Raw genomic sequence first — 24801 nt, 5'->3', positions numbered from 1 at the left:
AAAAAAAAAGTTGAAAAAAAAATTAAAAAAAAAATAATAATCGGAGTCCTGAATTCCACCCCCCACCACCCCACCCCATGCCCCATTTGCCAGACCTTCATCTGTACCCTACTCAGTGACCGGGACGCCCCGCCTGTGCTTACAAGGGAGATGTCTGGTAGTGAGGGAAGGGAGGAGAAACAGAAATACCATGGCTGTATCAACGAGGGAAATGCTGTGAAACTTACACAGTGGAAGTTATTACAGGGGCGCCTGGGTGGCTCAGTCGGTTAAGCGTCCAACTGTTGCCCAGGTCATGATCTCACAGTTCATGCGTTGGAGCCCCACGTAGGGCTCTGTGCGGTCATTGCAGAGCCTGCTTAAGATCCTCTGTCCCCCTCTCTCTCTGCCCCTCCGCCACTTGTGCTCTCTCTCAATAAGTAAGTAAATAAATGAATAACATATTTTTGCAAAGAAGTTATTATGTATTGTGTATTTTATTTGGATAAATAAATACTCCACTACTCATGCTTAGAATCTGCGATCGCAGAGCTTAAAATACTCATTAAATCTCATTGAGCATTATGTTGTCCAAAAATGAAAAGTTTTGCTTCCATCATTTGAACTTCAAGCTTTGTTTTTTAAAAAAAAGCCAAGATTAACATTGGAATAGTCAGCAGTTTTGGTTATTTATCAGGTGAAAGACGGAAGATGGTTTTTATGGGATCACCATTCTTATTCACATACGGTTACACTTACTGTCTCATTCTCCTTGTTGACACAGGATAAACTGTGCAGATTCCTTCTCTTGTTTTAAAGTTTATTTATTTTGAGAGAGAGAGAGAGAACATGAGCAGAGGAGGAGCAGAGAGAGAGAGAGAACACAAGAAGGCTCCGTGCTGTTAGCGCAGAGCCAGGTGTGGGGCTCCATTAGGCAATCTGAGATTGTGACCTAAGCCGAGATCAAGAGTGGGACGCTTAACCGACTGAGCCACCCAGGCGCCCCTGTGCAGATTCCTTCTGTGGTTGACCTGAACACTGATCATCCTCTTAAATGTCCAATTTAACAAAAATGTGTTTTCCACTTTGTAGAGTAGCCGGTGGGTGTCAGGATGTGACGTTTTAGAGAGCCCTGTCTCTCAGTAAGGGAAGGAAGCCCTGGACCCAGTTTATGCCCTACGATAAGCACCTGCCGCACCCTTTCTCTCCCAGGAGTACCAGCCTTGCAATATCAACCCGTGCCCTGAGCTGAAGAAGACCACACCCTGGACGCCCTGGACGCCCGTCAACATCTCGGACAACGGGGGCCACTATGAGCAGCGATTTCGCTACACGTGCAAAGCCCGCCTGCCTGATCCAAATCTGCTGGAAGTGGGAAGACAGAGAATCGAGATGCGATACTGTTCTAGTGACGGAACCAGCGGCTGCTCTACAGACGGTGAGCAGCCAACCCCCCAGGACCGACCCAACTTGCACAGACCCGCGTGCGACCCCATCTCTCAGGTCCCAGGCGAGCAAGGGGCTCTTTTCCTTTAGATTATTTTCCCCTTAGCAATCTACAACAGTGATCCCACAAGTGCACAAATGCCTTTTGTAGCAAACTGATGGGAAAGAGTTCTGTACTGAGGTGGTCCTGTGAACTCAGCCCTCAAAATAACACTGCCTTCTTAATACATCCAGAAGAGTTTTGGGGGGGGGATTTATTTAATATCAGAAAATATATCAAGGAAGGCTCAGTCGTCTTCCATGAAACTTCTGGCACTAAAATGTAAGCTGCAGATAAGCTTTTCCTTTGATTATCCCCAAACTGGACAGAGACAAAGAAAGACCATCTCTGTGTTTCTGTCTATAGAAGGATCTTTCTGCGAAAAAGCTCAGCCTGTGGGGAATCCTTTAATAGTCTCTGAAATTGCTCTGCCCTTTTAATCCCTTCAATACCATATTAATAGCGGAAGGGAAAGCTCTAAGAGAGACCACAAGATGCACCCTCGGCCTGGCCCCGCTGCCCAGTGGGCTACTGTCCTCTGACAACTCACTTGCTCCCCCTGGAGCTCAGCTGTCTCCACTGCAGGAAAGGGGGTGAGCCTGGCCTTCCCAAAGAGCTTCATTTCCGCTTCCTTATTCATCACTTCTGTCTTTCGCATCTACTTTCACAAAATTTGTCCAATTCTGGAAAGGAAATAGGTGTTCACAGATGGTTCTCAGAACATGATGTGATGAGGACGGTGATAGTAATGTCGTGCACCTGGAACATTTCTCAGCACTTTTGTGTTTATGATTCCACCTCATTCTCCCAACATGAATGTGACATAGAAAGCATAGTCACCGTCAGTGACACTTTTAGAGAAGGATCCTTAGACCCAGGGTGGGTGGCCTTGATGAACCACGGAGGCAGTCACCATGTTGGACTGACATGGATGGGATAAATTCATGGGGGTGTGATAAACGTCCTCCTTCATTGCCAGAGGGAAATGGCTCTGGAGTGGCTCCACGTGAGGACCACTGGTGGCACACTGGCCACAAATGTCCCTGTCTCCTCCGGGAGCCTCTGAACAGCAGGGGCATCTTGGATCTGCCAGCCTTCATGACTGGAGGCTTGGCGGTTGCCATCGAGAGCCACACCTAATTGTACGTTCTGACATTAACTATTTCCTGACCTCAAACCATCCTGCTCACTGTAGTTCACCAACTAAATATAAGCCTGTTCATTGTTTCTTGAAAAAAAAAGTCTGCTTTAGTGAAAAATGTTGTGTGAATAAGTCTACAATTTACATAAAGCAAACACCCATACATGTAGAAAATCAAGCAAAATGATATTCACTCTTAATTCTGTAAAACCCTGCTGTAAGAAGAAAAGATATATGATAGAATATCAAGAGAAAACTGAGGACCCATTTGAAAGATCTGCATTCCACAAGGGATCATCCTGTGATGTCATGTTAGCATTGTGACATAAAATACAAAATCCCCAGTTAAAGATGCATTTCAGATATTTTTCAGAATTTTTAAAAATATGAGTATGCCCCATGAATCTTTTCTGGATAAGTATGACCCATGCAATATTTGGGACATACTTACCCTAAAATATTGCTAAAATTTGAATATCCAAATTCATCTGAAACTTGGATTTAACAGGGGTTCTTCTATTTTATTTGCAAAATCTGGCAACGCTGTCTCTGAGTCATCCACTTATTTCCTCATTTCAGAGCAGGCAGTGAATTTTCTTATTTCTTATGTCATCTAAGTAAAACAGAGACAGTGAATAGCAGTGTGTCCCTACAGGAATGTCATTATCTTTTCTGAACATACATTTTTTTAACCCTTTCGTTCTCAGATGCATATAAAACCGTAGCTGATATTTGTTTTCAATGATAGTAATATAAACTAAGAACAAGTTTGATACACATTTATAAAAAATATCCCATATTTCCTCCAAAAGTATATCTTGAGCAAGCCTTAAAATGTACTTCCTCTGCCTTGTGTCTTAGGGGCTTCTGGTTCTAATGACCATCCACACGTTTTGGTATGGACATCTTGAAAATACAGAATCGGGCTTCTTTGCCTCTGATTGCCCAAAATGAGGTTTGCCTGTGCATAGTTGTTTCTGTATTGATTAAGCACAGAGTACCGGTTCATTACAGAAAGACATTTCTAATCCATTTTCTCAAAAGAGCATCCTTCCTAGGTTTCTGAGCCAGAGTTTTTAACAACAGAGGAGCTTAGCAACAGGGCTGTGAGTATATTTGCCTTGTCACACCTCCCGGGAACTGCGTGGCATCCTCAGAGTTTTTTTGTTAAAACCCGCATCACATCGCCAGCGTTTTGAGAGAATTACTGAATATTTGTAATATTGTAAGTGAGCAGCCATTTTCACCAAAGCAAGCAGGAATTTTGACTGTGGCGAATTAAATGGCTTCCCAAGTGTAGAATGCTCAGAGCAGACCAGACCCCAGTACATAGGCAGAGCCTGTTCTTAACAAGACATTTCCTCGCTGCTGTGCTCTTACCACCACATGTGTACCTGGGGAAACACACCTGCTGGTAAGTGTGCTGTGAACTGCTTGGGAGCGGGTGCCACTGGGCAAGTTCATTCACAGGTGTGTTCAGTTCCGGGTCAGGAGCTCCACCCCTTGCCTGGTTCTTGAACAGACACCTGTCGCCCTGGCCTGTGATTCTGAAGCAGTTAACTCTGAATTATTTCCAAGACTTTCACCAGCATTAATTCACTTTGGAAAGGCTCACGGATAGAGGAACGGGTTTAGAAAAACGTCTGAATCATGCTTCCGTTTGTCCAGACGGATGTCCCCAATGGTGAGCATGGCCTGGTCCTGGACAGCCCGGTTTTGTTGCAGGATTCCCAAGGGAAGGGAGAGAGTTGTGTTTTCTTTGTAAGGAGCATCCCAGGAAAATAAGTGACCTACAAACCCAAGACCTATTCCTTGTATAAGGAAGTTACCACATTTACAAATCTAGTTCTCAGCTGCATCCTATGCAATAGCAACTGCAGAGAAAGAAGCTTCGGCGATTGCAGATGATCATTCGCCGCCAGTTGTTCGGTTTTTGAAGCATCAGAAGTATTCAACCGATGTTGAGAGTGTAGTTCTAGAAGCGAAGCAGGCAGCCGAGGCAGAGTGAAGGTTTGCACTGTGCTTCCTCTGAGGACTTCTAATAGAATCACGCTTGGGCCATTTCCTTGGCAGGCCTTTCTGGCGATTTCCTGCGTGCCGGGAGATACTCCGCCCACACCGTCAACGGGGCGTGGTCGGCCTGGACGTCGTGGTCACAGTGCAGCCGCGACTGCAGCAGGGGCATCCGGAACCGGAAGCGGGTTTGCAACAACCCCGAGCCCAAGTATGGGGGCTTGCCTTGCCTGGGCCCCTCCCTGGAATACCAGGAATGCAACATTCTGCCCTGCCCAGGTGAGTGGATTGAGTAATCTGGAAAACTTCTGAAAAATCAAGGGCCTTAGAAGACCTTCTAATTTAGGGAGGCTCGTTTAGCTTCCCCAGCCTTAGGCTTGCGATTATATGTATGTAAAGACTCACAGACTATATTTCCTAACTGCATTGGTGTAAAGACACATAGAACCTAGGCTGCATTATATTCATTTATTTCTCCTGATATTTTTAAATGTTTATTTATTTTGAGAGACAGAAAGAATGAGTGTGGGAGGGGCAGAGAGAGAGGAAGAGGGAATCCTAAGCAGGCCCCGAGCTGTCAGTGCAGAGCTGACCATGAGATCATGACCTGAGCCGAAACCAAAAGTTGGATGCTTAACTGAGCCACCCAGGCGCCCCTATGTCTCCTGATTTAAAAGCAACTACAACATTCTTGTGAATCCCTATAAAAATCCTGGGCCCTAGGCTTCATGCCTGATGGAGAAGTCGGCCCTGCCGTCATGGCCTGGAGAGATGTGTTGTGTCCTTGAAGCTGGAGGTTGACCTCCTCCCAAACTCATAGGCCCAGCTGTCCCGGGACCGCCCTCCCCCCCATACCACAGGCTCCTCCTCCAGAATGACAGGTATCGAGAATGACCCACCAGGTGCCAGCCAAACCAGCCAAATCAGTCAGTCAGCAGGCCTCCACTCTGTGCTGAGTTCAGTCCTCTAAACACACACTCTTCTCCCCTGGAGGCTGACAGAAACTGTGTTGTCTGTGTCCTGAGACCTGGCGTCTCATTCCACGAACTCCCAGAAAATCACAGGGTTAATAAATGAGCCTGAAGAGCCTCCTTCCTCCAGGACAGGATGCTGTGTACACCGTCTGTCCTAGTCAGCGCTCCAGTCTCTCTGTGTCCCTACTGCCACAGCTCTGGATGTGGCTCTGGCACCTGACTCGCTTCCACCTGATGCTCCCGTGGTCAGAGTCTGTCATCGATGCCGCATGGCCACCCGAACCCTGTTGACGGCTGTGTGTGTTGTCTTTGGCTCTGTCAAGTGAAGGCTCCAGGACAGCCAGGAACTCTGTGACAGACCCACTCCCTGCAGTGTCCCCGGCTCCCAGCATCAGCCTGGCACCCACGAAAGAGCTCTCAGTGATCGTTCACGGAACGATGAGAACACAAGCCCGTGGTTACTTGACCTCCCTCCCTTCTTCTTTGCTTCAATTCTGTCAGCAAACATTTCTGGATAGCCCACTGTGCACCATTCACAGGGAATACGTGGGCATGGTGATATGGTCCCGGGCAGAAAAGAACCTAGAGTTCGGTGAAGAGGCATCCTGGGAATGATGTCAACCCAGTATGGTCACTGGCTATTGGGCTGATGACCAGATGTAGTGACTATATCAGCCAAGGACCCATTGAGCTGGAATTATGGCAGCTACCCCGATCAGGTGGCCCCTGAACTGGGTCCTGAGGGACAGACAGGAGTTGACCAAACGGACAAGCAGGGATGGTGAGTGAGGGAGGGTTATTCCAAACACCAGGTACAGTGATTTTAAAGATACAGAAGCCTGCAAGCATAGCATCTTTTTCAGTGGGTACAAATAAGTTTCTTAGTTCCTTAAGCAAGGAACTCTCTTGCAGCAGTCCTCAGTGAACATTTGTTGGATGGGTGAATGGACGAAAGGTGGATGGATAGATGATGGATGGGTGCTGGGTGAATTGGTGGATGGATAGATAGGTGGATGGATGGACAGATGGATATTTGATGGATGGATGGATAGGTGGGGGATAAATGGATGATGGGTGGATTGGTAGATGAATAGATGGGTGAATGGATAATAGATGGATGGGTGGTGGACGAATAGATGGATGGATAGATGATGGATGGGTGCTGGGTGAACTGGTGGATGGGTGGTGAGTGAATTGGTGGATGGATAGATAAGTGGATGGATGGATAGATGAATAATGGGTAGATGAGGGATGGATGGATAGGTGGGGGATGAATGGGTGATGGATGGATTGGTAGATGAATAAATAGTTGGATGGCTGGATGAATAAATGTACATTAAACTGAAAATAACATAGCTCTCAGCTTTGTAGCTGAGAATCCCAATAATGCCCTTGATCCTAGGGCTGCTCAGCCCCTTTTAGGCTGTCTCTTCCTGTATTTCTCCAGCCTCAGGGGACTTTTCCCTTCAGCCACTCAGTTCTCCCAACCAAGTGATGTTGAGGGGGTGGGAAAGGTCACAAAGCCAGTTCTTTCCCACAGCCCCAGCACGGAGAGTAAGATTCCTCCCTGGAGCTGGGAGACAGTTTGTTGGTGACATCATCAGATTAGGATACGTGTTATAAACTGAACAGGGAGGGCGACAGGGGACTGTCAGGATCCCTCCATCCACCCACGCCTCCCCAAGATCTAGACATGAGTCCTCATCACTGTCAATGAGCTTCAAGTCTCCTCCAAATATTTGGTTGCCGCTCTGGTCCTTGCATGTAAGGCTCAGGCCCATCTCAGACACATCCCTTCACATGACTCGGGGGCTATTTGTATTTCAGTTGATTTGATGGCCAAGCCAGTATCATGTGCACATAACCCTAATGTCTTAAAATAGCTCCGTCCTCATTTTCTTTCTGAAAGCCAACATTCCAGAGGGTTGTGGAAATATTCAGACGGGTCCCCGTCACTTTCCACTTGGGAATGAGCAAGTTCAGGCGACTGAGTTGGGTAAATGTCTATCCTCTCTCCCACCTTTTAGAAAATTCCTGAACACACGACGGGATGTAACTTGGCAAGGGGGGATTGGAAGCGATCAGGGATGTGGGTGCCAAGCTGCAAATCCAGCAATAGGGCTATTTTTTTTTACCCCATTTAGGATACTCTCCTCCCTATGAATTTACTCATCCTTAGTCCTATTGGGCCCATAAAGAACAGCCACAAATGGACACTGTATCTTATTTAAAAGCAAGTTTGTTCATTATGATGAAATTTGAAAATCAAAGGCTAGATGAATGGAAAATGCTTTAAATCAGTCAATGAAAAATTTGATCTCCAATTCCAATTTGTATACTAAACCGCAATAAGGTTGTAAAGTCGTGATCATGTTGAAATGATCCTTTCTCCCCTCCCGTGGGTTGGTCTGGTAGTAACTTCACCTATGTAATTTTCCTCCAACACTGAGCAGTAGCTTGGTCTTTCTTCACTCCCTTTGTCAATCCACGTTTATTTCAGAACTGAGGATTCCAGATCTTGGCCTACAAAGGTAGAATCAACAGGTAGTTCCTTGTTACTAAATACTATTCAAATTCAAATAAGAGTCTGTGTATATTTATGAAAACCTTAAGTATGAGGGAGGAGGATCCTGAGTGGGAACGACACACTATGAATCAAAGTGATGAGTTGGGGCAGATGTGTGTTCTATAGATAACATGTTAGACACCTGTGATGAGCTTAGAACACTCTGCCTTTTTCTTCGTGAGTTCCTTGAGTCCACGCTTTGTTCTGTAAACCACAGGCGACAAAAGTGGCTCATGAGACATAGCTTCTGCCCAGAAGGAGCACTGAGGATTGGAGTAGGGGCAGCTGTTGCAGGAAACTTCTGCCCAGGGGTCCTTGGAGGAGTCTAGAGCACAGCTGTCCTACAGTGACGACCTGTGTGGCCCAGGCCTCCGGACGCTGGGGAATCCACGTCAAACACGCCCACGTCCTGGAGAACTGTAAATGTTGGGCTTTGTATCTCCGACAGCACACAGGATGCCTGACACTCAGACGTTAATCATTCCATTTTGCTTTGCTCCTTAGATCACTAGTAACTGTACTTCCCGTGGCCACCATTCTTATGTTATTGTAGTAGGTAGATGCCAACACGAATTGGCATCTTCTTCTATGAAGTTGACCTAATCCATACATTCCATTGGCTCGAAAATAATTCCCTACAATTGATTGCTTTGCTCCTTGCAAAAAACCTGGGATCTGAGCTTTCGTATATTTGTCCTACGTATATCTACGTATATCTACGTATATCTTCCTACGAGCTGGTCTTTCTTGGCCAGGAGGAGATTCCCGCAGGAGTTTTAGCGACGGGACAGAAGTTACGTGAAACCCTACACTGTGCCGAGTCCTGGGCTCAGCCTGCCAGGCCTGCTCCCCACGCGTTCCCTCTGCGCCCTAACCCTTCTGCATTTCAGTCCCACATTTCTAGAATACAACCCCCCCACAAGGCTGGCGGTGAGGACGGGGGGGGGGGGCAATACTGAGCAAGTTATTATTTCCACTCGTGTAGTTATTTTGTTAGTCCAGCCTAGTTTATGTAGCGGAAAAGGAAGATTTCATGTGCTCAGCCCAGCTCGGTTCCCCTGGTGTGCATGGCTAGCATGGAGTCTACATTTGTATGGTTTTCTTGGCTTCCAAGTTCCTGTTTTCCGACCAGGTTCTGCATGCTCCCTGGCAGTGAAGGCTACGTCATGGAGCTTTTTAATAGGCTGTTATTTCTGTTTTGGAAACACGTTAGCCTTCCTAATGTGAAATGGCATTTCCATACTCAATGTCATTTTTCACCCGGAATAAAGCACCATCCCTCTTCTCCCCAGTGTCACTGCCCCCAGAGGAAGGTTGAGATTTGAAACGTAAGCACGAGGATGACGTGGTGGGGGGCGACGAGCAGGGTAGAATCGGTCTGGGGGCATCGGACAATTACAGACCAGGGCGACTACCTGATGGAATGAAGTGGCTGGAATTGTCCTTTGATTTCCTTTTGTACAGGGAGCATCTATTTCCCCAACTCTTTGATATCCCTTGGAGCAAAGCAATTGCCGTGGCAATTGGTAGAGGTATGATGTGATCTTGTGGTTTAAACTGACAAGTGGGAACGTTTTTGCAACTGGGTTCGGTTACAAATGTGCCCCCACACTGCTCACATTTTGAGCGAGAATGACACTCTCTCTGTCAAACAACCAACAGTCCTGGGCCGGGGGATGTTTTTCACGATCCCCACTGGACAGTCGGTGTGAGGGGCGGGGGCGGGCAGCCTTTATTAGACGAGATGAGATGATACTTAGCGTACTGGTTGAAAATGTGGATAGGAGTGAACACTGTTCGAAAGACCGCAAGGTGGGTTGTACATAGGAGCTTATTGGCTCCCTGCTGTGTGTGACCGTTAGATCCTGCGTGATCATAAAATGATTGTGAAGGAAAGCACTCGATGTTTGGTTTGTTTTTAAAGTGTTTACCCTTTTTTTGTGTTTGAGTAAGAATATTTAACATGAGAGCCACCCACGTGAGATAACAAAGACTTAACAAACCTTTATTAAAAGACGATACTGTTGAAAAGTTGTACTGTTCGGACAACACCAGACGGTACCGTTAACTACAGACGCGATGCCACACAGGCGCATAGTGTTGGCTTCTGTGAACAATGGTGCAGTGGGCATAGGAATGGAGGTATCTTTTAGAAATCTTGATTTCAGTTCTTTCGGATATCTATACCCAGAAGCGGGACTGCTGGATCACACAGTAGCTCTGGTTTTCATTTTTTGAGGAACCGCCATAGTATTTTCCCCAGCGGCCGCCCCAGGTTTCATTTGCACCGGCAGTGTGCAGGGGTTCCAATTTCGCCACATCCTCACCAACGTTATCATCTGTCTGTCATTCTTTTTATAATCTCCATCCTGGCAGGGGTGGGGGGATGTCTTAGGGTGGTTTTGAATTGGCATTTCCCCGATAATGAGTGATGTTGAGCATTGTTTCATATACCTGTTGGCCATTGGTCAGCAGGTCTACCATTAGCCACAAGGGGCGCCTGGGTGGCTCAGTCGGTTAAGCGTCTGACTTTGACTCAGGTCATGATCTCACGGTCCATGAGTTCGAGCCCCACGTCGGGCTCTGTGCTGACAGCTCAGAGCCTGGAACCTTCTTCGGATTCTAGGTCTCTCTCTCTGCCCTTCTCCCCCACCCCCCCCAACGCCTCTTTCTTTCTTTCAAAAATAAATAAACATTAATTTTTTTTTTAAGTGAAGAATCCTCAGATCACGTGGTTGGTTCTAAATTGGACTCTGGAACCATCTAGAACAAGTCAGTAGACCCTTCTGAGCTCCAGACTTTCCCGTGTACACTCTGACACCTTTGACACCTGTCATTCTAAGGCACTACGACTTAGGGGCACCCTTTTTGGGGGTGTGCAAGTATATGTGCTAGAGACCAAACTTCAGCTCCGGGAAAAACAGCCAGCAAGCATCCTCCCAGTAAGATTGGATGTGGGAGAGGATTTTTGAAACTTACACAATTCTAGGCAAACACCTGACTGCCTCCTTTTGCTGGTGTCACAGCCTGTGGCATATATCTGACGGGTTCCCCCTTAGGCTCTAATCTACCTTATTGCCTATTAAGTAAAATGTATAAACTTTTGAGTCACAAAGTTCCCAGTTAGGTCACAGACTCTTCTTAAAATTGGTTTGAAATGGTTTTGTTTTTCTGTTTTTTGTTTTCTGTTTTCATTGTAACAATGAGGGGGGGCCTGGGTGGCTCAGTGGGTTAAGCATCCCGCTGCAGCTCAGGTCATAATCTCACGGTCTGTGGGTTCAAGCCCCCCCGCGTCGGGCTCTGTGCCGACAGCTCTGAGCCTGGAGCCTCCTTCGGATTCTGTGTCTCGGGTCAGATATGACAGTAGCAGAGACCGAAGCCAGATGAGGTGTCTGTTTTAGCAACTTCACCTAACGCGAGGCAAGCCCTGAGGTCCCAGAGCCAGGCGGGCCGCTGATCCCAGCTTTCAGGAGGCCCGTGGGCAGGTATCAGGAGCCCGGCCTGGGGAGAACGGAAGTCATGCTCTGGGTCACCAGCAGTCATGGAACCAGTTATGCCTCACGCCCTTCGTGTGAAACTCACCTGCATTATCATCCTGAAGTCTGGCCGCAGATCTTGGGGATTCCTGTCTTTGCTCTGCTGTCAGTGCACTTCCAAGGCAGTGTGGTTTATGCTTAGTCGGGTTGATGCCCCCATCTAGAAGCATCCTTCACGATTCCTGCCAGGACCCGTTGGCTCTTTTCTATCCCGCTCTCGTGGAGCACATCGTAATGCAATTAGTAAGGAAGCCTGTGTCCACAACTGCTGATCCTTGGCTGCAGGTCCACTCTGTGGTTAGCAAAGGTGAGCGCTCCCTGGCCTTCCCAGTAATGACCACGGAATGTGGTTAATGGTCCTTCCCAGAACTGGGACTCTGTTACGCGTACATAGCATTCCTCGGCTATCTGCGTGCTTGCTTGTTATGTGCTTGGAAACATTTCCTGAAAGAGCAAGTAAGAGGAACCGAGAAAGCAGAGGGAGAAATACACCAAACTGGTTTGGTCACCAGGAGGAAGAGGCCAGACAGCCCTGGGAGCGGTCAGGGGCGTGTGCAGATGGCCTCCCACGATGCACGTTCTATCTGCGGCCGCATCAGGCTGGTCACATTAGGAGTTCAGAAGTCATATGCCTTTGTGTCCCTTCCCAGTGGATGGCGTGTGGTCTTGCTGGTCTCCCTGGTCAAAATGCTCGGCGACCTGTGGCGGTGGACACTACATGAGGACCCGCTCGTGCACAAACCCGGCCCCAGCCTACGGAGGAGACATCTGCCTGGGGCTACATACGGAGGAAGCTCTCTGCAACACGCAGCCCTGCCCCGGTGAGCAGCCAGGAGGCTTGTGCGATTCTGGGCAGACTCGCCTCTTCCCTTGATTGATGTAGAAACGGAGAAATTGATGGTAGCCCATGACAGCACATCCTGAAAGAGAGGAGCACCTCATCCCTCACAGTTATCCTTGACCATATCCCACTGTTCTGCATTAAAATAGCTGCTAGCATGTCAACAGTGTCACAACTAGTAACAGAAACTCATTATCACAATGTCTCATTAGAAGGTTTAACCTGGTAGTGGGACCTGAAAATCAGAGTGGGGAGCAAGGAGAGCCCTTGGAAGGACTCGGCCTCAGGTCTGGGGGACGGGGGTGGGCAAGCTCCGAGGCTGGCTAGCACAGGTGCCCAGTGGGTGCACTGTAACAGCCTCCCCACCCAACAGGGCCCGCTAGGAATGAATGAGGCGCCCTCTTCTGAGTCTAACTTTGACATTGAAATGCTCATCCTTTTTTGTTTTTAACTTGCTCCTGCAGATCTTTCTGGAAGGTTCCATTTATACAGAACAGTGCCTAGAAACCAGATTCTCAGTCATCCTCAAACCTGGCACTTGACACATTTTTGAGGAAAAATGTCATGTCTTTACAGTGAGTCAAGGCACACGTCTGATTTCCAAACTTCCCCTGTAATGCAAAGATGATGCTTAAATCTAAAAAGAGGAAAAAAGCAAACCGCATAGAAACATGTCTTTTTAATGTGTTAAATATTTTCAAAAAATACAGAGAGTTCTTTTGTATTTATATTTTTTAAACCCCTTACTTAAAATATGAGGGTTGCTCTCTCTTTTCACACATCCGTAAGCCTGGGCGAATTTAACAAATCCTAGCAAATTTTCCACTTCGGGGTGAAGTGACCTTTTATCACTCAGCTCGGGGCCTTAACTCAAGACTCGCGCACCGATCTTACGCACATAGGCAACAGTAAACACAGGATAAAATAAATTCTTCCTCAAGTACAGCCTGACTTTGGTATATTGACTCTGCACAATTGTTTTTGTAACAGAAGCGAAAGCATTCGACACCCCTTTCAGCAACCAGGGCTTTCTCATTCACACATTGTCATTTCTCTTGCTCGAGCTCTGAGGCCTGTAGGAATTTTGCGGGAAAACCTTTGAGGGCTGGCCTTCATTGGGGAGCATTGCCAGGTGGAAAATGGTGTCCTCACTGCTGATTTCTCTCCCCCGACCACTGCCCATGTCTACACTGCTGGACCTCACGAATTAGCTTATTGAGTGTCTAGTACAATGAGTTGAAAGCAGTAAAATAACATGGGTTCTAGAAAATGTGTTTTAAGCACATTTGATTTTTGATCAAAGGCATACCAGCTCTTCTATCCATGCCCGTGTGTAATTTATTTACTGGAGCCGTCAGAGGCTACCTGTCCATCTTATTTATACACAGACCCGTTAAAATTGTAGTATGAAAATTTAATGTAACGTATGTGACCTGTGGTGCTTCCAGGTCGATCGATCTCAGTGGGCAGTGTTGTCCCGTCCCCTTCTGGTCATTGCAGAGAGCTGGTCGGAGTGGTCAGACTGGTCTGAGTGTGACGTGTCTGGAGTCCAGATCCGTGCCCGCCAGTGCATCCTTCTGTTCCCTGTGGGCAGCCAGTGTTCTGGAAACACCACGGAGAGCCGGCCGTGTGTGTTTGATTCCAATTTCATCCCAGGTAAGAGCAGAGATGCTTATCGGGGGGAACAAAATCATTTCCATTGTTTAGAGAGGAGATGAGTCATAGGTGGGAGTGTTAGCTGTCCTTGGAGGTCACTTTTGGTGAAACAGAGATGATGTTATCAATTCTTGTGGTTTCAAGGTAATTAGATGATAGATTTACAGATAACTGTGGGTTGCATTTAGGCCGTGAGTTTTACGTGTTTTTGTTTTTTTTTTTTTAGCACAGTGTCTTTTACAATTTACTGACTATAACACAGTGAGAAGATTCTGCTCAAAAAAATTCAAATAGATTAGTTTGGTATTTTAACAGGTTACATGCTTCTGTAATGTTGTGTGCAGGTGTTTGTACAGAGGAAAGGGGACAATTCTTTTGCAACTTTGATATAGTTGGGAAAATAGAAATGTACCAGGGGGCTCATCTTGGAGAAGGGATTAGCTGGCCCTTTGCCAATAGGCTTTTCCATGTGAAATTGATGTTTACTTATCGATGGTAACAAATCATCTGTCACATGTTCACTGTAAGCACAGTGTTACATACTTGTAAGTGATTTTGTACATGTCCACTGTGGGCCTTAGGACTGATGTAGACCAAAGCAGAGAGCAACCTGTTTCAAGATAATTATAGGTAACTACCTTGTTTTCTTCCACTTACGGAAAAAGGTAATCGTATGTTACCGAAAATTAGTAGCGTTAGTCTTGTATGGCACTTCCATCATGTATGGTATAGAACTGCAAGCCTTGTGTCATTTTCCTTCTTAACCAGAGACACGTTGCTAATTCTTGTTACGCAGAGAAAAATTCTCGTTACAGGAAAGAATCACGTCTCCGGTCTTCCGACATGGTGTTTGATCCTTGATCCTTGTGGGTTAAAACGTTTTCGGGATCTGTTCCCTCATTGGCATCTTATTTGTGTATTTGTGTGTGTCATGGCAAAGAGCATGAGTGAGCTCTGAATGGGGACTTTATTTGTTGTGGCAATTTTCTTCGAGCTCCAGTGGATCAGTCCCCCCCCTCTGCAGGGAATTTGACGACGCTGGCTTTGATGCAACCAGAGATCGGAGGTGGGAAGACCGAGGCAGACGCTGTGGGGTTCACAGCTGGCAGAATATATGATAGCAGAAAACCAGCACATACTTGGCTTTCTTTCGAAGTTAGTGCCTTGGTTTCGAGCCAAAGGACCATAGCCTTTTCTTTCTGTGGTAATGAATCTCACTCGTTCCCCATCTAGATGACCTTGACCAAGTACAGCTCAGGTTGGTTAGAACAAAGAAACACATGTGATTTGTTTTTTTTAACAATTAGTCAAGCTTTTGGAACTTGGACTCACATAAAACTCGAAATCATTAGATTATTTTGTAAATGAACCATTGATGTTTGCTTCCTTCCCAACACCCAACGTCATGATTTAATTTTTTCCAGAAGTATCTGTGGCGAGATCCAGTAGTGTAGAAGAGAAAAGGTGTGGGGGTAAGTTCCTCTTTTTAACTAATGTTTTTTAACATTTTTTCTTAAACTAGTGTTTCGTTGATTTCTGTTATTTTCTAATCATTTCTCTTCCCATATGTTTCATATGATGTTTGGGCCAAGAAAAACTGACTGGAGAAACTCTTGATCCAAACCCCTTCCACTTTGGTAGTGTAACTACAAATAGTCAATATTTGACATCTGGATCAGTGGTTCTCAGGTGCAGTAGCTAGACTGGGATCATCACAAATCCATGGCAGCCAGCTTCAAACCTCCAGGCCGCTGGAGCGACAAAATTATAATGGGGTGTAAGGTTATACCTACACCTCTAGAGGAATTTTTTAAACTTTCTGCAGACCCAAATGATATAAATCACAATCTCTGGTTCTAGTTCATGATAAATTTAGACTTTACTGTCTATGTATCTTGTCTGAGCAGGATGGTTTGACGGTCCATTGATCAAAGCCCACCCTCTGTCCGTCCACCTTTGCTAAACCGACCCGATATCCACACCGAGATGGCATATTCATACATGTGAGGCTGGTGACCTACAAATACCCATTCCTTCCAGAATCCATTCCATCAGGGGAGTCCCAGACAGCTCAGCCACAGGCTTTTGTCTCTGTGTTCATATGGAATCAAGAGCTTCATGGGTGTGTTTTAGGAATGTACTTACTGTGATTAGCTACGTTAACTAAGAGTCCACCATCACAGTTTTTCTGTTTAGGTAGCTGTTGATCTGTTCATTCAATAATCTTAGCTGACCACCCACTCTTGGAGTTTTGTGAGGGACATTGAGTTTATCATGGAGACACAAATAGCCCCAGCCCTTCTGGAACCAACAGTCGTATCATAAAAGACCCCAGTGCCTGAGAAACGCAGGGTCTGGTGTCTGACCTACACGAGTTCAGTGGGTTCACAGACTGACAGTTACTCTCTTGGGATCCAGCTGGAAGATAAATATATACCAGCTCCCATAAAAATAATCATAGCTGTAAGATCAGTCACTATATGTCACTGAATTAAGTGGCAAGAAGCGTCCCATTTGATCCTCACAGAGAGTGTTCGTGGAGGTGCCACAGCCCACAGTTCCTTAATGTAAACCTTCGCAGATAGGAAAGGGTTTCAGAATCCAGCCTTCACCAGATTTCAGATGGGTAATACAGGGCACGCGATGTCTGTTACATAACACGCTGCAGTGCCCAGGGCCACACTCTGTAACCAGTCTCTTTAATGATGCTGTTGTGAGATGCGCGCAAAGTGAAAATGCTAACACTCCCCCTGCAGCTCTAGTCCGTTCTGCAGCAGACTGGGTCAGGTCAAGTCATGCTTTGCTGCCAGCTGAGCGAGGAGAAATCAGGTGCCAGAGATTTGGGTTTTGCAAATTCTAGGAAAAGGATAGCAGCTAGGCACTGTCGTCTGCATTAGGGTTGCTGAGAGTCAGAGAGAGGAGGCCACGGGTGAAGGTCACCAGGAAGTCAGCAACGGACCCAGAGTGTGGACCCAGGCAGTGGGATCTGAGTGTGAGCTTTAAGACCAGAGCGCCACAGGAAGAGTATCCTGGCAGTGAGTGTCTGGGAGGATTGTGTCCAGGGGCTGGAGCCACAGCAGCTCCAAATACTCTTGGACACTCTGGACCCGGGGCCTGGGGGCACCTGCTGCCCTCAGAGGCAGCATAGGTCAAGATTCCGTGAACCAGAATTCTTAAGGACTATTCTTGTCCTCTGGGAAGGCCAAGGCAGAACCTGGAGTCAACCAGCAGTTGCCTCTGCAGAGTTGACTGGCCCTCCACGCCTGCCACAGGTTTAGAAACCATTTTCCCTGGCCAGCCCTCTCTGGGTTAGGATACAGGAGACCTTCAAGGGCCTTGAGCACTTGGGAGAACATGATGCAAAGCCCACTCCCAATCCTAAAATGCTGCTTCTGTGTGTCTGGGTCAGCTGGGCTAACTGGCTCCCCAACCCAAGATCAAACCTTGACATGCGGTTGATTAAGTCACAGAGATCTTATAATATTCAGAACTGAGTTTTTAGATCTTTAGGCTGCTAACATTGACCCACCAGGTTAGGCAAGTAAGAGGTTGTATGGATCTGAGTGTAGGGCTGAGAGGTAAAAGGAATTACTTAGCAAAATGTTTCGGGATGTTTCAGGAGGCAACATAGATGTCTTTTTTCCATTTGAAGGAAAACCCATCAAATTTCGTACAGAAAAACAGCCAGTTGAGCCAACTGGATAGTGGGCTTCTATTCCAACACTACTGACCAAAAACAACAGAAAAAACATATTCAAAGGAAAGAGCCACGCTAAGCAAATTCAAAAGAGATTTAATAGGCACTATTTTTCCCAATGCGGAAAAGCATAGGCCTATTGAAAATCTTCAATTTAGCTATTTTTAGTTGCACGAGACACAAAGACTATATAATCCTCATAAAGATGTCAGCTGGCCCCAGCCTTCCCCAGGCACCTGCAAGCACGATTCATTGGACTGATGACAAAGCATCTGCATATGGAAAGCATCATACATCTTTCATATGTTACAATAAACTGTTATCAGTGCAGCAGACAGTACTTTTATCGGTAGGTGGCATTGACCCTGGGGAGTCCAATTGGCTAAAGTATAAAACAATGGCAACATATGTGAGATCCGCTCTTGCTTACCTTGGGCACAGCCTCAATGTTATAGTAGACATTTCGGGCGGTTGCTGGTGGAAAGCTCCCCGATGCTCTGTCCACCCTTCCCAGGTTGGGGGTCTCCAGTTCTACAGGCTCCAGACAAAATCGGGAAAGGCCAGAGGTTTATGAATTGCTTCCATTTTGTTAAACCACTGACCAAAGAACCAAAAAGTGAAAAACAGGTGGGTGTTGGGGAATAGATGACTTGTAGAATATTCTAGTAACTTCGCCTGGATTATCCAGGTCCTGGTGCTGAAGACACTGGACACCTGCATTAGGATTCAGGTAGGAGCGAGTGGGTTGTGGCTCGCAGCGAACCCAGGCTCTGTGCTCACTTGGGCAGGCAGCTCCCTCTCTCAGGGGTCCCCAGAACGCAGCATCTGGGACCAGCAAAGGGCACAGCCTTGAGGGAGACGTCAGGATGTGGGGACAGTGAGGGCACCTCAGTGAGTGGACCCAGCTGAGGTGAATGTGACTCTGAAAGTCCTCAGGGAGGAGCCAGGGTAGTTGAGGGACATACACCCCAGGGCCTGGGTGCAGGGGACAAACTTGCAGGTCTTCTCTCCCTGAGAGCCTGGGGACCTCTTGCTATCACCCTGGGACTCACCTGGTGTCTGCAGTGTGCCTAGCAGGCATTCTCATGGTTCTATTTGGGTGCAGGATGGACAGATCTGGGAAGAGCGTGGGTGACACTGCGCCCCCTGGTGGTGGATGGAGGGGACACCGTGGCTGAAAGGCAGTCCTCGGGAGGTGCCCTGTGCAGGTGACAGAGACCAATAACCCACAGGCAACAGGTTGGCCACATAGAGCCAACACAGCATAGAAAAACTAAGGGTGTGTTGTCCTTTACCAGATTTTCACTAAGTCCAGCTTCATGAGCATTACTCAAATGTCTTTATTCCCTGAAAGTCTGGAAACTTTTTTTGTACCACGTTTTACCAAGACATGATGAACATCTGTAATTTCTTTTGGTTGTTTCTCAGACATTACAAAGGTCTTAATTATGTTACCTTGATGTCCCTCGAGCCAATCACATATTAGAGACAGAAATCCACGTCCACTCATTTTTTCTACATCTTGTATTTATAACTCAAGGAAAATAGCCCAAAGATGCTACTTAACACAAACAAAAATATGTAAAAGAGGGCTATTTCATGACCATCAAAAGATCATATTTTATTCCTTTGGCACAAATCCTTTATTTCTTTAGTTAAACCATTTTCTTTACAAGGTCTCCAAAATACAGTAATTTTGAGCTGTAATTGGAAGCAGTAAATGCGTTCTCACTTTGTTCATGGGGCACAGCCAGGCTGTAGGCAGGGATCCTCCACTGGTTAAGGAGCATGGAAAACATGTTCTCAAGTAACCCCATAGACCAGAAATCATGCCATACTTGAAACAAACAAGCAGACTTGTACAAACCTTTAAAAAAAAATTGCTTCTGCTAGTGCATTCAGGTGATGTCCAAAAACCCGATTGTAATCCATAAGATCTTTGATGCAAAATAAGCTGTACTTCCTGGGGGGAAGTGTCCTGGTGGCCGTGACATTTCAAAGGAAGGTCCTGTGATTGCTTGAAGTTTGGAATTGGTCAGGGGCCTTTCATTTTGCTTTTCTGTCCTCATCCGAGTGCGTTGAGCTGTTGAGTAGCGTGTTCTTTTCCAAAGTAGCGTCACTTCTGATGCTGTCTTCCCAGAGTTCAACATGTTCCACATGATTGCCGTGGGGCTGAGCAGCTCCATCTTGGGCTGCCTCCTTACGCTACTCGTCTACACCTACTGCCAGCGGTACCAGCAGCAGTCCCACGACGCCACCGTCATCCACCCTGTCGCTCCTGCCCCTCTCAACACCAGCATAACTAACCATATTAACAAACTGGACAAGTACGACTCCGTGGAAGCCATCAAGGTAAGGGATCGGCAGACAGATGGCCAAGCAGCACCCCGGGGGCGGTGGCTTGAGTGAAGGAGGGGAGGGTAAGGTAATAGGTGTGCTTTATGATGAGCTGCCTTTTCAGCTTTCCTTTGCCTGAAAAAAAAGGTGGCATCTTATATGGGGAAGTGGGTTAGAAACAGGACACAGAAGCAGCAACAAATAAAATGCTGGAAAGTACTGAGTCATTGGCCACTGTCCAGTTCTGCCTCCACGGTGCCTTCCATGTTCAAAGAGAGGTCTTGTCAAAGAAAAGAGCTCCAGGCCGAGGACCTGTACTTGCCAGACAGTGGTAGTGAGGACCGGGGTTGGGTAATCCGATGTACAGGTTCATTGCTGGAATCACCCCGATGGGATCCTGAGAAAAACTGTCACATTATTATAAAAATTATCTTCAAATAATTTGTATGCATAATGAAGTCTCTTCAGCTTTGCATGCTGCAAAAGTGCTATGTGGCTGGCGTGGGGTGAAGTGTTCTGTTAGATTTTCCCAGCGGGTGATTAATTCAGTGATCCACCCAGAAATAGAGGCCGGTTCTAAGGAACGAAGAACGAGTGGAAAGGGTATCTGCTTTGGACCAGAAAGAGCTGAGTTCATGAGTCACCAACTGAGCAAACTTAGTGCTAGTCATTCACAGTCACCAAGCCTCCATTTCCTCCTATGTCTTGACTAGTGCCTGACAAAATAAATGTGGTCTTTATCTGAGGCATTGTGCGTCAGGTTTTGGAATACAAGTTAGTTACTTCTTTGAACCTCAGTTTCTTCGTCTTTAAAATGGGTATAGCAATATGTACTGTCATATCTTTGTTGCACGGTTTAAATGAGATAACATACAGGAGGTCGGGGGCATAACTGGAAGGACATCAAGGACTCTTGTCTACTTCACCCAGTGTGCCCTACCACCCATGTGAAGGAACGGAACTCTCATTTTGATATTCCTGTTAAGTTGGTGGTTCCCCTGGGCATTTTTAGGGAGCACGTGGAGACTCTTTCTCTGCTATGATCTCCTTTGAAATTCCTTTGATTTCCTTCCCATGTGGGAATATGGAACATCTTTAGCACTTACAACTTCAGGTGATTGAAAGGGCTTGTGTCCTGGGATCCACAGTGCCCTCTCTTATTTCCTTCCTACCACGAGGCCCCCTTCTCTAGCACTTGGACAGAGACAGAGCCAGCTGACTTTTACCCATGGGCCTTGCTTACCCCCAGGATCCAGAATCCTTCAGCACCTTATAGTAATCACGTGCTAGGGCTGGGGAATGAAGCACCAGGCACTGATAACACGCCCCTCACAATGTCTCAGAGTGGAGATCCCGGAGTATGAGAAGGAACATGAGCTCCTTTTATGAGCAAGAACCTTCCAAACAAGCCTTCAGAACCCAAGAAAGGGGCTCCTCTAAATGTGATTCCAACCTATCAACTTGTGTGTCACTCCAAGTGTCTCAAGATAATTTAGCTGGTCTTCTGTTCTCACTTAAGATCCAGTAGCCACTCGAGATAATAAGAAATTTCATTTCTACGAGGGCAGCAGGGTAGCGCTGAGGATCCTTCTGGAGCTTTCTTCTGATACCTTGCCCAGACCAGTCCAGGACCGTTGGCCTCTGCCGACCATCCTGCATCTTTATTTCAGTTTTTTCAATATTTGCACTCCACCTGGCATAGTTTAGCATTTTGGAAGTATAGGTGCCTTTAATGACTTAATAAGGAAGGGCATCTGTGTCAGAAGTGGCTACGGGAGCCTGTGTTAGGGGGCCCATAGCTGGTGTGTCAAATTAAGAATATGCGTACTCTGACCTGTGGAGTGAGGAGGCACAGGCCACCCCCATGGGATCGGCAGGCAGCTCCCTCCGCAGCCGAGCTCCCACTTTGGGGAAGTGGAAACCCCAGGCTTGTTTTGACTGAAGGCACAGTTTCAATACACTCGCCCAAAAGAAGTCAAGTCCCATGGTTTATTACTTACACATCCCAGGAGCCTGGGGAAGGGCAGTCCCCCGTCCCAGGTCAGCAGTGAGCAGGAGACAGAGAGAGGGTAGCAGGCACCTGTTACTCACAAGGTGGTTGGGGCAGGCGTCACTGACTTTTTGCAGGCTCAGCTCAAAGCAGGAACTTATGGCAGGAGCTCTGGTCCTCTTGTAGGCGTGCACACACTGGCTGGGTCTGAGCAGGGTTGTCGTGCTGTCAAATGCCCAGAGGGGGACTCAGAATGGCTGTTTCCTCGTCTCATGCTCAACAGGTGTAGAGAATGACGAGCAACGAAGTCATTTGAAATTTCATGCATTTACTTCAAAATCTCTTTTCCACCTACGTATCCATGATAATTAGAATGCTGCTTAAAGAGTTACACGACATTCAGAGTGTCGATTTGAAGTCACTAGAGTTTAAGGTTTTTTGAAGGTTTGGAATACTCCAAATCTATTTATCAAAAACCACCAGCTTCATTGTAGTTACGAGGCAGGTCTTCAGGAAGGCAAATAACGTGAGGAAGCAAATAAGTGAGAAAACACCTTTTAAGACAATGGAACCTTAGCAGGGAGTTCATATTCAGCATAGTCGTGCCCTCATTATATTCTTTTTTTTTTTTTTTTCTGAAATACTGCCCATGGAGTATTCTTAAACCTTTTCCTTAATCATTTTCCTTTTTACAGGCATTTAACAAAAACAACTTGATCCTAGAGGAAAGAAACAAATACTTCAACCCGCATCTCACCGGGAAAACCTATTCTAATGCCTACTTTACAGATCTCAACAATTACGACGAGTACTAATAGTTGTTATATTTTTGGCTTCTTCTAATTCCCCAGTTCCTCAAGGCCTGTGCTCCATGACTGCCCATGTTTCCAAGACTTCAGAGTTGAAGTTTGGATACGTTTCAAGTGCATTTCAAGCCATGAGTTTCCCATTGCTACCAAAAACAGACATCCTTAAAAGCAACACAGATCTAAATATGATGTCGTGAAAATCTGGTCTCAATGCTTGATCATTGTTGAGTGAGCCATGGTGTGAGGCTTTGTTTTGTTTTGTTTTACTGTGTTCAGTCCATTTTTTTTCCTAACCAGTCACTTGTTTTCTTGAGCTTTTTACTAAATGTACCACCCACATGGGAAGGAGTCTTTAGAAATAGGAATGTCTTCCTGCTCTGGGGCATAAATCTTTATGATGTTTCAATCCAACAAAAGAGACACTTCAGCTGAGAGTCCCCGTTCTCCATAAGGCGTGTTAGGTCTGTAAGTATTTGATGAAATGAAGAATATGAATGTGGCCATAGAGTTCTGCACCCTGGATCCCCTGTCTTCCCAACCTGAATAATTCTGTGGAATCCGTGGAAGCGACTTGTGTGTTTGGACTTGGAACGGTTCTTGCCTGGGGGAAGGGTAGGGATTCACCCCGGCTTGTACCTGCGGAGGTGATGGCGTGAGGTATGACACACGCTTTCCCCGGTCTTAATGCAGTTACTGTGTTATCCCTGGTGGAGGCGCACTCACAGACCAGAGCCACAGACACAAGGAAGGGTCCAGCGTTCCGTGCGATGCTACGAGGCTAGCCATAGTCTCCCTCCTGGATTTCACAGCATTCCAGGGAGCTCCTTGCCATGCGGTTGGTCTGGAAGCCCCGCCCCTGTCCAGTCCATAGTAGCATCCTGAAGAGACGACCCGTAAAACCAGCACTTGCTCAACATTTGGATAGACGCCACACCTTCTGTGTCCCCGCAAAGAAAAAATCTTAAACATTCATGACACCAATGGGGGAAAGCATTAAAAATACTGGAATGTAATGGGAACCGACTTTTTTATTTTTTATCTTCCATGTTATGGAAAGGATTGAAAGAACTGACCTTTAATGAAAGGCAACTTTCTAATTTCTATCTCCCGATAGAACCAGTGTATGGCCATCATCCCCTTCCCAGAGCATTACTGATGTGTAAAGCTGGCTTTCTTCACCCCCGCGCTGTAAATAGCAAAGTGCCCCCCAAGCTGTCATTTGCTGCCTCCGGGTCAGGTGAGGAGGAGACGTCCAGTTCTGGTGCCTTTGGGTTCTGTCTCAGTGCTGCCTTCCTACCTGCCCCCTCCTGCTTCTCCCTGCATGGAGGCAACGGCATTTCAAGATGTACCTTGAGAAAGCAGGGATGTGAGGTTTTTAATGATCCCTGTGGTTCTGAGCATTGATCACTGCTAAGCATTCCAGAGTGTTATAATACTATTCATAGAGGTCTCCAGAAAGGAAAAAAAAAAAAAAAAAAGCGAGATAAATTACTCATAAGCAACTGATAAATAATACATGGCAGTTGGCTGACTAGTCTTCGAAAGTAAGAACAAGATTGAAACTGTTCATCTGATGCCTAAGTGGTCAGTAAAACGTGTTCTTGCTCAGTGAACCTTCCGGTTTCCGAAGAGACATAGCACGGGCGTTGAGGAGCACAGACTTATTAGCACACATGTTTTTATCCTACCCCACGTAAAGAAACAATCTCAGAAAGTGTTGGGGGAAAAAAAAAATCCCATGTTTACTAATGAATATTGTTGCATTGAAAATACTCC

At 46.5% G+C, this 24801-nt stretch overlaps 1 protein-coding gene across 7 annotated transcripts in view; it reads left to right on the top strand.

Moving 5' to 3' along the window:
- Window positions 1–24529, top strand: part of SEMA5A (semaphorin 5A) — a 482742-nt gene extending 458213 nt beyond the window's left edge. For all 7 annotated transcript variants that reach the window (XM_040493869.1, XM_040493822.1, XM_040493829.1 and 4 more), the window contains 7 exons: window positions 1192–1417; window positions 4680–4898; window positions 12346–12516; window positions 14037–14192; window positions 15617–15664; window positions 20030–20241; window positions 22912–24529. In XM_040493869.1, the coding sequence (XP_040349803.1) occupies window positions 1192–1417; window positions 4680–4898; window positions 12346–12516; window positions 14037–14192; window positions 15617–15664; window positions 20030–20241; window positions 22912–23031 (1152 nt within the window). In that variant the 3' untranslated portion in view covers window positions 23032–24529. The remainder of the gene's footprint in view (window positions 1–1191; window positions 1418–4679; window positions 4899–12345; window positions 12517–14036; window positions 14193–15616; window positions 15665–20029; window positions 20242–22911) is intronic.
- The last annotated feature ends 272 nt before the right edge of the window (window positions 24530–24801 follow it).

Source organism: Herpailurus yagouaroundi, unplaced genomic scaffold (genome assembly GCF_014898765.1).
Source record: "Herpailurus yagouaroundi ecotype Mexico unplaced genomic scaffold, PumYag 29, whole genome shotgun sequence".
Classification (NCBI taxonomy): domain Eukaryota; kingdom Metazoa; phylum Chordata; class Mammalia; order Carnivora; family Felidae; genus Herpailurus; species Herpailurus yagouaroundi.
This window is presented reverse-complemented; position numbering and strand designations above follow the sequence as displayed.